At 44.4% G+C, this 12,040-nt stretch overlaps 2 protein-coding genes across 2 annotated transcripts in view; one reads left to right on the plus strand and one right to left on the minus strand.

The window, feature by feature from the left end:
• Positions 1 to 2,056: 2,056 nt before the first annotated feature.
• rtn4rl2a (reticulon 4 receptor-like 2 a) lies at positions 2,057 to 5,799 on the minus strand. Its single transcript, XM_056371395.1, is given in 5 exon segments — positions 2,057 to 4,109; positions 4,282 to 4,515; positions 4,654 to 4,880; positions 5,461 to 5,568; positions 5,571 to 5,799. Coding segments are annotated over 5 exon segments (1,518 nt in total). The 5' UTR covers positions 5,659 to 5,799; the 3' UTR covers positions 2,057 to 3,248.
• Positions 4,774 to 12,040, plus strand: part of cryba1l2 (crystallin, beta A1, like 2) — a 31,790-nt gene continuing 24,523 nt past the window's right edge. Inside the window, exon 1 of the mRNA XM_056371397.1 lies at positions 4,774 to 4,903. The gene's annotated coding sequence lies outside the window, so the exon portion shown is untranslated. The remainder of the gene's footprint in view (positions 4,904 to 12,040) is intronic.

Genomic DNA, 12,040 nt, shown 5'->3' on the forward strand with positions numbered 1-12,040 from the left:
GTTCAAGTTCTCTTTTCTTATAGGAAGACATAATCATATGTCCATTACATTTTGGGGTACACCTGTCTGGATATCACAAACTAGCTGCTCATGCTCAGCACCACATTGATTTTATCCTGTTTTAGTGTTTTAATGCTTTTTTCACAGTTGTTGTATTCCCGTAGGTGATGCTCAACCCCGCTAATTATCATTATTGTTTAATTACTATCATTGCTGTTGTTTTCTCCTGTTTGCAGACGCTCTGTCAGCACAATGTGAGAGCAGGTGTCGTATGCAGGTGTTTGAGATGCTGGTGAATAGTAATGAAGTTGATACTGCTCATGCTCTGTTTTCATCTCCACACTTCCTGTTCTGCATCTTTCTCACTTGAATAGTTCATAGCTGAGAAAGCTGGACAACCACCTGGAGGACTTACACAATGGCAAATGTGTCTGTGTGTGCATGTATGTGTGTGTAGGTGTGTATCTGAGATTTTATTGCTTTGGGTGGACAGGAGCCAAGTCACAGAATGAAACACTCACATAAAAAAAAGAATGTTTTGTTAAAACAAGTATGAATTTATTCTTTCTTTATGATGCATCTTTCAAGAACATCTTTTTTTCTTTTACAGTAAAAATGAATAACAAATAAGCCAATCTGCAATATACAATTATTGTTTCTTTCTTATATACAAAACACAGGACATGCACACTGACTGACTAAACAAGGAAACTGGGTAAAATGGCATAACTGGCACTTTGGTCGTCTGACAGTGACCTCACTGTCATGGCCACTGAAGAGCACCCGGGCTCAGTTCTACCTCCTCCACAAGACTCAATAAGCGACTAAACAGCGAGATGACACTGAATATTTCCCAAAATAATTCTCAACCAGGAACTCCATTGACAAAAAAAAAAAAAACAATCTAAAAGAGGCAATAATTTTCAGTAACTCTGAAAACTGGGTGGAGGGAAAAAAAAAAAAAGTCTAATCCAATCTTCTGTTGAAGCAAGGCTAACTGGCTTTGTGAGTGGATCTGTGTGTGTGTGTGTGTGTGTGTGTGTGTGTGTGTGTGTGTGTGTGTGTGTGTGTGTGTGTGTGTGTGTGTGTGTGTGTGTTTGTGTGTGTGTGTGTGTGCCTCACTTGAATTGCCTCCTACTCTTTCACTCCCACTACATATTGGCCTTGTCCTCTGTTGGAGCTACGGACCCTTTTCTTCCATCCTTTAACTGCCCTTGAGATATTGCAAGAGCTGTAGAAAAGCTGTGCGGAAATAAAAGGATAGAAGATAGGCGTTGCTATACATCAGCACACATATAGTACTTCCCAAAGGCAATGTGTAAACTTGTTTTGAATGTGGGGAGCGATTAATGAAAGCTGCTGAAGGAGAACGAGTGGATGCCTATATTTGGTAACTTCCTCCTTCTTCCTATTTTTGCTCTACTTCTGCTGCCTCAGCAGTTAACGAAGCCTGCAGCCTCGTCCTTAAAGCCCACTTCTCTATCACTTTGCGTCCTCTCCATCAGTCTGTCGGCATGTCAGTCTGTCAGTCTTAAATTGTCCTGTGCCCGCTCCAGCTCCAGGCTCTCCCAATGCTCTCTTAGCGTATTTACAAATCAGCCAATTTGCACCTAGTCTGTCCATCTGGCATCGCCCAACGATGAGTCAGTGGAGCAACAAACCTAGTGACGTATTTGCCTTTTGCAGTGTTGCCAGCTTGTGAATCCATTCATCCTCATTTATCCACACACACACACACACACACACACACACACACACACACACACACACAGATGCCTATGACAGCCAGAGCCAATATAAGTGGCCTCTGGCTGCGACATCAGGTCCATGTGGTCAGTCCTTTTAAGTTTGCTTTAATCATGGCTTATTCACACACCGGCAATCTGCTACTTTTTGGTGGATTTTTGTCTTTACTCGTTTTTTTTGTCCCACATTTTGTTTGTCGCTTTTCCTTTTCGGAAAACAAATGACCATGTAGAGCACCTTAAATCCCCCTTTTTAAAATCCATTCTGTAAAACATTGCCCCAAAAAAAAGCATGATAGACATAGACATGATTCAGGAAATATTCAGTATATCTTTTTATCTAGATCTTTATCTGCATCCAAGTCAACAATCTTTACACATTATATCAATATGTCACAGAAAGACATCCAACAACCAAATATCTCTGGCTTCCAGACAGGAAGCAACCGTTCCCTGTGGTTGTCTCAAACGACACCATATTTGCAGAAAGTGGTGGATGGTATGATGGATGGAACAACTACTGATGTGTGGATTTATTACTTTTCTCCTGCAGGTTGCCGCTTCTACGACCAGCACTGTCTCTCCCAGTGTCTCGCTGTACTCTCGCTGCTGCCTCTTCTCTTATTGCTGCATGAATGTTGTCCCCCCCTCCTTTCTCCTTTTTTTCTCTTCCTCTTTCTAATCCTGTCTCTTTAAAACAAAATCCCTTCCCCTGCTGTCGCTGTTATTTTCCTTGTCACTCTTCCTTCTTCTTTGACATCCCTGCATTCATCTCTCTCTCTCTCTCTCTCTCTCTCTCTCTCTCTCCCTCTCTCTCTCTCTATCTTCCCTCCCTCCCAGCTTCACAGTATGTTTTCTTCTCTTCTCTCTCTCTCCTGGTAAACACTCAGCCTCACTGTGCATTGTGCTCTGTCCTGTAGAAGCACTAGCCTTCACAGTTTTCCTGGATAAAGATGAAAGTGATGGTGCTGGACCACAGATATCAGTTCGAACACTCACAGAATATATAACTATTTACATGACACTTTAAGTGGTTACAGTATTGTCATTACTGTGCACTGATTCTAACAGTAATCGTAGTAATTGTAGCAGCCAGTTAATTGGATGCACTAATAGCACTAGTTAGTTAACTAAGCTGAGGTGACAAAATTGACAACATCATTCACAACTGCTATCAAATCATGTTGACATTAGAGATGTACTCAGCCCTCATAGCCCTGATTACAGGGAATTGTGACATCGTACAGGTGAGACACAGAAAGCCATACCTGTAGAGTATTGTAGATATATATGAATAGCTGAAGAACTCTTAGCAGCCCTGAAAAGTGTTAAGCCCTGTAGGTGGTAGATTCAGAATCTAACCGTCCCCCTATCTCCCTGGCTGTGCCTTGAGAACAGGCTTACAGCAACACAGGCAAAGGGGGTGTAGAGAGTCTAACAGGGGTCCTCACAGCCTTTAAAACAGGCCGGGAAGGACATGGGGAGTGGTACTAAGAGTCTGATTCAGCCGAATAATAGGTGGAGGTTGAGGCAGAGGGTGAAAACAGAAAGGGCTAGTAGTGAGAAGAGAGAGGGCGAGCAGGATGAGGGAGAGGAGGAAGATGGAGGCAGGTCGAACTCAGGTGGACATTCAAGCTCGAAGCAACGCAGAGTGACACCTGAGTCTTCGTTGCCATAGTTTGCCCAGTACTCTTCTGGGTCAAGTTTGGGCAGCGCCAGCTCTTCCTCCCCTAGCTCGTACTTGACTACTGAGGTGGTCGTGGATGGGCCTTTCCCGTACAAACCGGCCTTGACAGTCTCGGAGGCCTTCTCAAAGATGCCTTTTGTGGACGACTGGGGCTTGTTCTTGTGGAACCACCAGCGGGTCTTGGTGCTGAAGGTGGTGGTGGTGGAGCCAGCGATGGAGCCGGGGTCGGGCAGGGGGCAGAGGGCGAAGTCCATCTCACGAAGGAAGCGAAGGTCCTGGCCGCGGCGGGTGGAAGGGGAAGCGCAGATCACCTCGGAAGAAGAGACACGGGCCTCACGGAACCACTCCCACAGGGCGCGGGACTCACAGCCACAGGACCATGGGTTGGCATTGAGGCGGAGAAACTCGATGCCCTGGGTGTCCCTCAGGGTCTGGCTAGGCAGCTCAGCCAGGGAGTTGTTGAAGAGGAAGAGCATGGTCAGGCGGCCGAGGTCGCGGAAGGCGCGGCGGTTCACCTGCCTGATGCGGTTGTCATGGAGAAGAAGGCGGTCAAGGTTGACCAGGCCGCGGAACACGTTCTCTGAGAGGGTGCGGATACGGTTGCCATGCACGAAAAGCTGGCTCAGGTTGATGAGGTCAGAAAAGATGTCATCCTGCAGGAAGTGCAGATTATTCTCCTGAAGAAGAAATGAAGAAATGGAAAAGGGTTTAGCATGAGAAGCACAGACACTCTGGGATTTGTAATATTTGGACATTTGTGATGCTGTGTGTATGTGCATGTGTGGGTGGCTGCATTAGTGAGTGTCCAACTGTGCATCAGTTATCTGCATGACTCTCCAGCGCCCCTACCTGCAGATAGAGGAACTGCAGGCTGTAAAGCTTGTGGAAGATGTCATGGGGCAGGGCAGTGAGCCGGCAGCGGTGCATGTGGAGGCTCTGGAGTTTCTCTAGGCCGCGGAAGGCTCCCCCCTCCAGCCTGTGGAGGTTAGGGTTGTCCCCCAGGTCCAACTCCTCCAAGTCCCTCAGCTCACTGAAGGCCCCTGCCTCAATCCATGTGATGTTGTTGGAGAACAGCCACAGAACCTGAGGCAAGAAAACGCAAAGATGCAAAGGTGATCATTCTCCTCTGTGGATATTATTCAACTTTAAAATATGGGGGAAAAAAATATGTTGAAATGTAGTCTAAGAGACAGCTTCACACTTCTCCACACTCCTTCTTACCTGAGTTCCGAAGCCAAAAGAGCCAACTCTAAGCTCCGTGATCCGGTTGTTCTGGAGGAACACGCGCTGCGATTCGTAGGGCACTCCGACCGGGACGGCGGTGAAGTTCTGCGCCTGGCAGCTCACAGTCATGGGCGTCGGGTAGCACACACACAAGTGCGGGCACGCCGATGCCGGACTTGGCTTGCCGAGGACCAGCCACACCACCAGCCAGAGGGAGAGACCGCCTGGAGGAGAGAGAGGGGAAGAGGTGAGTGGGAGCTGTCCATGATGCTGAAATCAGCCATTACCAACAAACATAGCTACAACCCTATACAGTCCAAAGGCTCATTTTCTACTGCATGTTGACATCGTATCTTCATTTTGGTGATATTGTTTTTACTGTAAATGCGTCTAGAATAATAGGATGAAGATCTTTCAACGATACATGAAGTTTACGCTTCAGCACTACACTTGCACTGACCATTACGCACAGGATCACCGCAAAACTGCTGGTCAGAACATAGAGACTATTTTTTAGAGTTGACAGAAAGTTCTTATTCTATTCAACTTCACATCCTGTACATGCAGTTTGCCTATTAGAAATCATAAAATAAGTAACTGTCTGACAGTTTCCTTTCGATGTTCTATCATCCATCCAATCATCAATCCACTTCGATGTTACATTCAATAAATCAAAACACCTCAAGAGTTCTTAGATTAAAAACTTAGAAACTGTTTCACAAATTCTGTTGAACATCAGAATCAGCTCTATGTCTGTAGTATCCATGCCGTATCCAAAACCAAAGTAGACAAGGAGAAACTTACTTTTGCAGTTGCGCATGATGGAGCATCGTCGGCTCCGAGAAATCGAAGAGGTTTCCATCCTGAACCAAAGCCCAAAGCGAGTTAGCCTAATAGGTTGAAGTAAAGCCTGCTATCTCCGCTGATGCCCTGGTTCCCGAGTCGGAGCGACTGAGAGTGTGCCGGTTGATGGCTACCAGTGTCCCATATATACTCCAGCATCCCGTTATTGCCTACGGCAGTAGGCACCGTGGAATCTCCTACGTCACCGATACGGGGTCATGAATGAGTGAGGGCGGCAAGAAACGGAAAGGGGAGGGGCCGACCGTAGGGGATTCTCTTGGAGAGCTTGTACGCGCGTAAAGGCTTGTTGGAGACGTGCGCTCAGACTCTGTGAGAGGAGGAGACTTTCTCGACGCACATAGGAACAAGAGGAGGGGAGGGCCAGAGAGTGAAAGTAGAAGCAGTGAAGGGAGGAGGGGGAAGGGAGGGAGGAGCGAGCCAAGGCACGGTGCCCAGTGATGATGACTGGGTTCTGTGGAAGAGCGGAGGACGGGTAGGAGAAGAGCGCACAGCTCCCTTCCTGGCTGGCTCTCTCAGAGACCGTTATGGTCTGTTTCCGGCGCGCTGCAGCCAGACAGAGACACAGATAAAGGCCTAGATGGTTCTGTCTTAGGGAATGAGGATGCCCCCGAATTATGATTCAACCACCAGAAGACAACTCGGTGCCAAAAGAGAGTCACTCAAAACAACCATGGTTGAGTAGTATTTGTTGTGGAGGTTAATTAAGACATGTTCCAGTAAAGTAATTATAGCTCCTGACATAATTCTTCTGATGATGGAGATATGAACTGGCATTAATTGAATAATCAATGAAACAGTGACAGATAAACTGTTTTTTTTTCTATTTAAGGAAACTTGGGTCAGTGAAACTAAATGAGATTAAAATTAGATCATTTTCATGTAAATTTGAATTGGACTGTTGAAATGTAATTCCTCTCAGCACTTATGTGTAATTCCTCTGTTTTTATTGCACTACTTCAAATGTTGTTAATTAGCTTCATAAATGGGGGGGAACGGGCTGGTAATGAAGCCAGAGAACAGAAAGACAGCAAAAGACAACAGATGCCTTAATATGCATGCCACTTCAAGTCTGTTTCACTGTGTCTGTGCCTCAAGCTGTCACTGCTTGTGTTTGACCACCAGCTGTAAGATAGCAAGACGGCATCAAGTGTGACAATGATACACTGTGATACAGAAAACTGCTATTTGCCTTCTAATTTGATCAAACCAATTCAACTTTTGATCGTATCTACACTGAAAATGTTTCTTCAACATGAGGCAGCTGCTCTGATGCTGATTACATTACGAACATCCTCTTTACATCAGCACAGTGCAGTTCAGCACGACTGCAGCATAAAGTACATTCTCAAGCTGAGTCAATACATAAAAAACTGAAGCTGTATATCCCCAGAAAAGTAAATCAGAGTTATCAGCAAGGATGTTGTATGATGTATTATTACGTCATAGGTGCGTGCATCTTTCTTGCCACTCAGTGCATCTACATATTGTTCAATTATCCTGTGACCATGTAAAGAACAAATTGAGATGAGAGGCCAGGACTCAGTATTATTCTATATCCATTTTGTGCAATTTTGAAACATCACAGGAAGTTGTACGCAACAATTAAAGCTCAGCAAATGTGATCAACAGACATACTGTACAATGAGGCACCACAGCCACAGTACGGTATATTGAAAAGTATGGAAAAGTAGAAGCTCTGACATGCTTTCAAGGCAATATCAGCTTTCCAAAATAGCACAATTGCCTTGTTTGTTTCCTTATTTCCTTTTGCCTAATGTATGACTCAATTTGTGATTATTGATTTATCTAGGAGAGCTTTGTTACTGTAAATCATTTCAGACGTGCTTGCATGAAGAGCTGTATGAGGAGCCATTAAGAGCTGTATAAATATATGACACTTGAAGTTTTATGGAATAGTTTTCAAGAACATTATTCAAGCAACACTCTGAAATGAAAATAACCCTCTCAGAGTAACTTTAGTGAGGCTCCAGGTGTGTGATCGGGGTTTGGAGGGTTCAGAATGGACCTTGGAGAATGATTCCAGTTTTTTTTATGTCTGACATTGACTATAATTGTAGACTGCTGCTCAGGCTGAGAGCTATGAGGAGACAGACGACAGAAGAGCATCCATTCATAGAAACAGACAGGCGGCTCAACAGATGAGCTTATGAGGCAAGAAGTAGTCACATGTAAGGGTGTACGCATGCATCACACATACACACACACACACACACACACACACACACACACACACACACACACACATCGACACGTGTACTGTACAGTACACACACACACACACACACCGTTTGTATACACACAGTCTTCACAAAGCCAACTGAGCCACAGGCATGATAAACAAATGAGTAATTGAGGGGATCCGTTACACGGTGTGTGTTGTTATTCCCTCACACCTCCTGCTTTGTCCTTATCTGGACTTGTGTGGACACCCACAGTATCAGCTGTGCAAGTGTGTGTGTGTGTGTGTGTGTGTGTGTGTGTGTGTGTTTGTGTGTGTGTGTGTGTGTTTGACGGGGCACCACTTTGTCTAAATGCCACTGCGTGTCAGTCAATCAGTGTTGTGCTAGTCACCCACACAGCAGGTTTGCGGTACTGTGTAGGCACCGTCTTCTCAATGAGTATGACGGTCCCTACGTCGTGTTTGTGTAATCCCCACACAGAAACGAACCGAGGCTTCCCCAGCCCGCACCCACTCCAGCACATCTGCCAGCGCGTCTCTCTGTCCGTCTGCACATCTGCCTTCATCTGTCCCTCACGCTCTGCACCTCATCTTATTCACTCTTTGATTCCACGGTTCGTTACCAACCGAGGAGTATGTCACCACACCTACCAGCACGGCGTGTTGCTATCTTGCTCCTTGTGATGTGAGACACAATGAAATAAATTGATTCCACTTTCAGTCAGCTGAGCTAAATGAGCCCCCCTGGACTCTTTGGTACAGGTGCGACATCACCACCGTCACTCTGGCAGCAGGTCAGAGTGGATGTTGGTCAGAGGTGATGGGAGACTGTAGTAGAGATGTGTCTCTTGCTAAGGTAAAAACAGAAATCATAAACACACCAACACACGCTCTCAGGCCTGTGATGAGGATATTAAATATATCTTCCTGTTCTTGAACTGCAGCGTCTTTTTTTGTTAAGATCCTGACGCTCAGCGTCCTTTGTTAAAAAGGACGCTGAGCGAGAGAGGACGACTTCTCAGTAACGAACTTAATCAAAAGACTGCGTTTGCATTCACAACTTCCACACTCCCATTGGGCCACACTAATGTGGAGACACAACGAGGACGTGCGCACAGGCCCCCTAATGGTCGCAGCAGACAGTGTGATGTGCATTGTGCAACAGATGGATGCAGACACGTAGACTTGAAGACACAGACACAAACGCACAGCACACAAACAGCGTTAGTGTCACGCACCGTACAACAGTGACACAAAGCGAAGCAGGACTTGTGCTTGTGAAAGGTGACTCAACATGTGATTGTTTTGTAGCAAACTGTCGCTCCCTGGCGCGGCCCATCTATCTCTCACACACGGATTCATAGAGGCAGCAGCATCTTTCAGCGTCTGTCCAAGTGTCACCAACGTGCCATTATTCCCCGCCTTGCACATCTCCCCTCACTCATGTCGCTTTTCTCTTTTGTCTGCCAGCGCTCCCTCCCTTTTTGCCAGTATCTTTCATTTACTCTGTCCCTTGACGTCACCACTTCCGCTTAACCATATACTGCTGCTTTCTCTCCACACACTGGCACACACACAGCCTGCAGCACAATGGATGCTGGAGTGGTATCTTCTTATAAGGCAACTACTCTTTGGGTTTCTAGGATGCTAGACAGCCTGTTAGGGAGAACGTCATCACCATTGTGTGTTTTTATCATTTTTTTGAGGAATGCACGTGTTCTGCACTTCAGCAAAAGTTTCAAACTTTTAACTGTAATTTGTCTTGATTTTATAAAATTTGAAAACTATGTAGTAACTCATACTGATGTCTTTATTAGCACCTGAAAATTAAGATATACTGTGTATTAATATTAGTTATTAGTTATTAGCTTTGAATTGGATATCATTAAGAATTTATTCTGAGCTCTGTACAGGGCCAAACTGAATTGCTTTTTGGGGCTGGGGGCAATAATGATCTGTGAGCTCATATTGACGCCCCACTGTTCTGCATTTGAGTACACTGTCCATGTGCTCTGTTGTCAAAGGAGCACGCCACCAATTTTACACAAGAAGCTTAGTTTACTCTTTATTAGGTGGAAACATTTGTGTAAATGTCTTTTGTAGCGCTGAAGAAGATTTGTCAACTTTGAGAGAATTACCCTGATGATGTCATCAGGGGTTAATCTAAGTTTAGGCTCGGAGACTACAGATTAATAGCCAAAAGACGAGCTGTTACACCCTACAAGTTAACAAAGACATGAAGGGTCTAGTTACAGAATAATGCAAGAGGAGTTGCATTATGGGAAATGTAGTGTCCACCGTAATTGAAGCTTGATCCTGGGTACTAAAAGTCATAGATAAAGATATTTCAACCACTGTTGTTATGATTTTGACCATTCTTTTTTCTTTTTCTTTTTTTATCTGTTTCCCACAAGACCCTAAGCTTTATGGGAGCATAGTGCCAAATTTCTGATGTACCCCCGTTAATCACCCATCATGCACAGAGCAGAAGGCAGACTATAAATGTCGGTTTCTGCTTTTATGTACGCTACAGTATTTTTTGGCCTCACTTTTGCAGCATGTATGATTTTACGAACATACATACATTTTTAGGAATATTGACCATGTAACATAATATCGACAAAAATAATTAAGATAGGACTTCAAGATTAAGTTAACATGCAGGCACCGCCTTAAATGTGCCCTGGGGAGTTTCCCTGTAAACAAACAAGGAGTCAGATGATGTTCAGAGTGACAGCATCCGCATTAGGAGGAGAGTAGGGTGGATGCATGGGCTGACAGAACACAGGACTTTTAACACAGGTCACCACTGTTTTTTTTTCACCACTTTAAGTTAACTTGCCTATTATTGCAACCATGACGATTAACTCATCTTACTTATTTTAACCCAAACCACAATCTTTTTCTAAACGTAACCAAACCTTGACCATTCCATTAACCTGCATGTTTACTATTGTGAGAATTTACACTCTTTTAGGTCCTATCTGAGGGTGGGGACTGGTGAGCTGTAAGGTCATGTAGGTTGGAGGACAACGTGAAAGACAAACAGAAGTTTTGATTACATTCAGCGCTACTCAGCAAAACACACTGTGCGTATCCTAGAGGTCAAAAAACGTGTTGAGTATTTTTTCCCCAATAGAAAAAGGACCTGAGAAATCCTTGATACCGTGACACTTTCCTCTGTCTTTCAACAAGGGGGGGGCTCGACTCACTCTGCTTTCTTTGGTCAACACAACTTCCTGTCCTCCTCTTTCATCGGCAGCAGAACAATTGTATAACACTCAGCCATACATGTTTGCATGTGTTCAGATCAATATAGTCCAACCTCCCTCCTCCTCCTCCATACCTCCCTCATTTGCTCGCTCGCTCACTCGCTCACTCGCTCCATTTCTCTCTTCACAGGTGATCTGCTCAGTCTCCACTCACCGCTTCCTGTCGCAATTACCAGAAACATGAAAGCATTTTCCACGCATCCATGCATCCATGCATCTATCTATCTATCTATCTATCTATCTATCTATCTATCTATCTATCTATCTGTCTATCTAGTCTAGAAAGAAATTATTTATTAATTTCCACATTAACATCCAAAGGAACAAGAAACAGATACAGTAAACAAATAGCTTTAATTTATGGTTTTAATTTATCCCATCTATTAAGCGCATGGACCATAAAGCTGTGAGGAGAATAATCACGTCTCTGTATCAGGGCTTAATTTTCTATTTCAGCAGAGGTGGAGCTTTCTAGTTAGTAAGGATTGAACAACATCAAAAAAAAATGAAAAAATTATGCAGGTAAATATTTAGCAAATATTCAAACATGGACTCCATATCTCATCTTTATTTTCCAGCATGACCACGACTACAACCTCTCGAATCGGTCGCTGCAAGTTCACTAATGCGCTGTCTCACCTCATAAATTAGTTCGCTAACTAAGTAATTGTTATCATAAAAATATCAATCACGTCCGCTTGAAGTATGAAATCAGGTTGAGTTGCGATATTAAGACGGCGGGAGACACAGGATCTTGTAGTATTGATATATGAAAAATGTAAAGCGTGTTGAAATCGGGCCCAGTCACACAGAAGCTCTATCGCTGCCTGAGAACTGTGTATTTTACAGCAACACAGCAGATGATCCTTCAGCCATGAGGGTCACAGACCGTCCTGGCCTCAAACACAGAGAGAGAGAGAGAGAGGAGAAAATTTCATCTTGGAACGATTCCCACCAGGGAGAAATATTTTTCACAGCAGAGGATACAGTTTCTCTCTTATCATGTAGTGACTACACACTCTCTTCTTTCTAGGCAGCCTCTTCCTTT

Source organism: Seriola aureovittata, chromosome 3 (genome assembly GCF_021018895.1).
Source record: "Seriola aureovittata isolate HTS-2021-v1 ecotype China chromosome 3, ASM2101889v1, whole genome shotgun sequence".
In the NCBI taxonomy this organism is placed as follows: Eukaryota; Metazoa; Chordata; class Actinopteri; order Carangiformes; family Carangidae; genus Seriola; species Seriola aureovittata.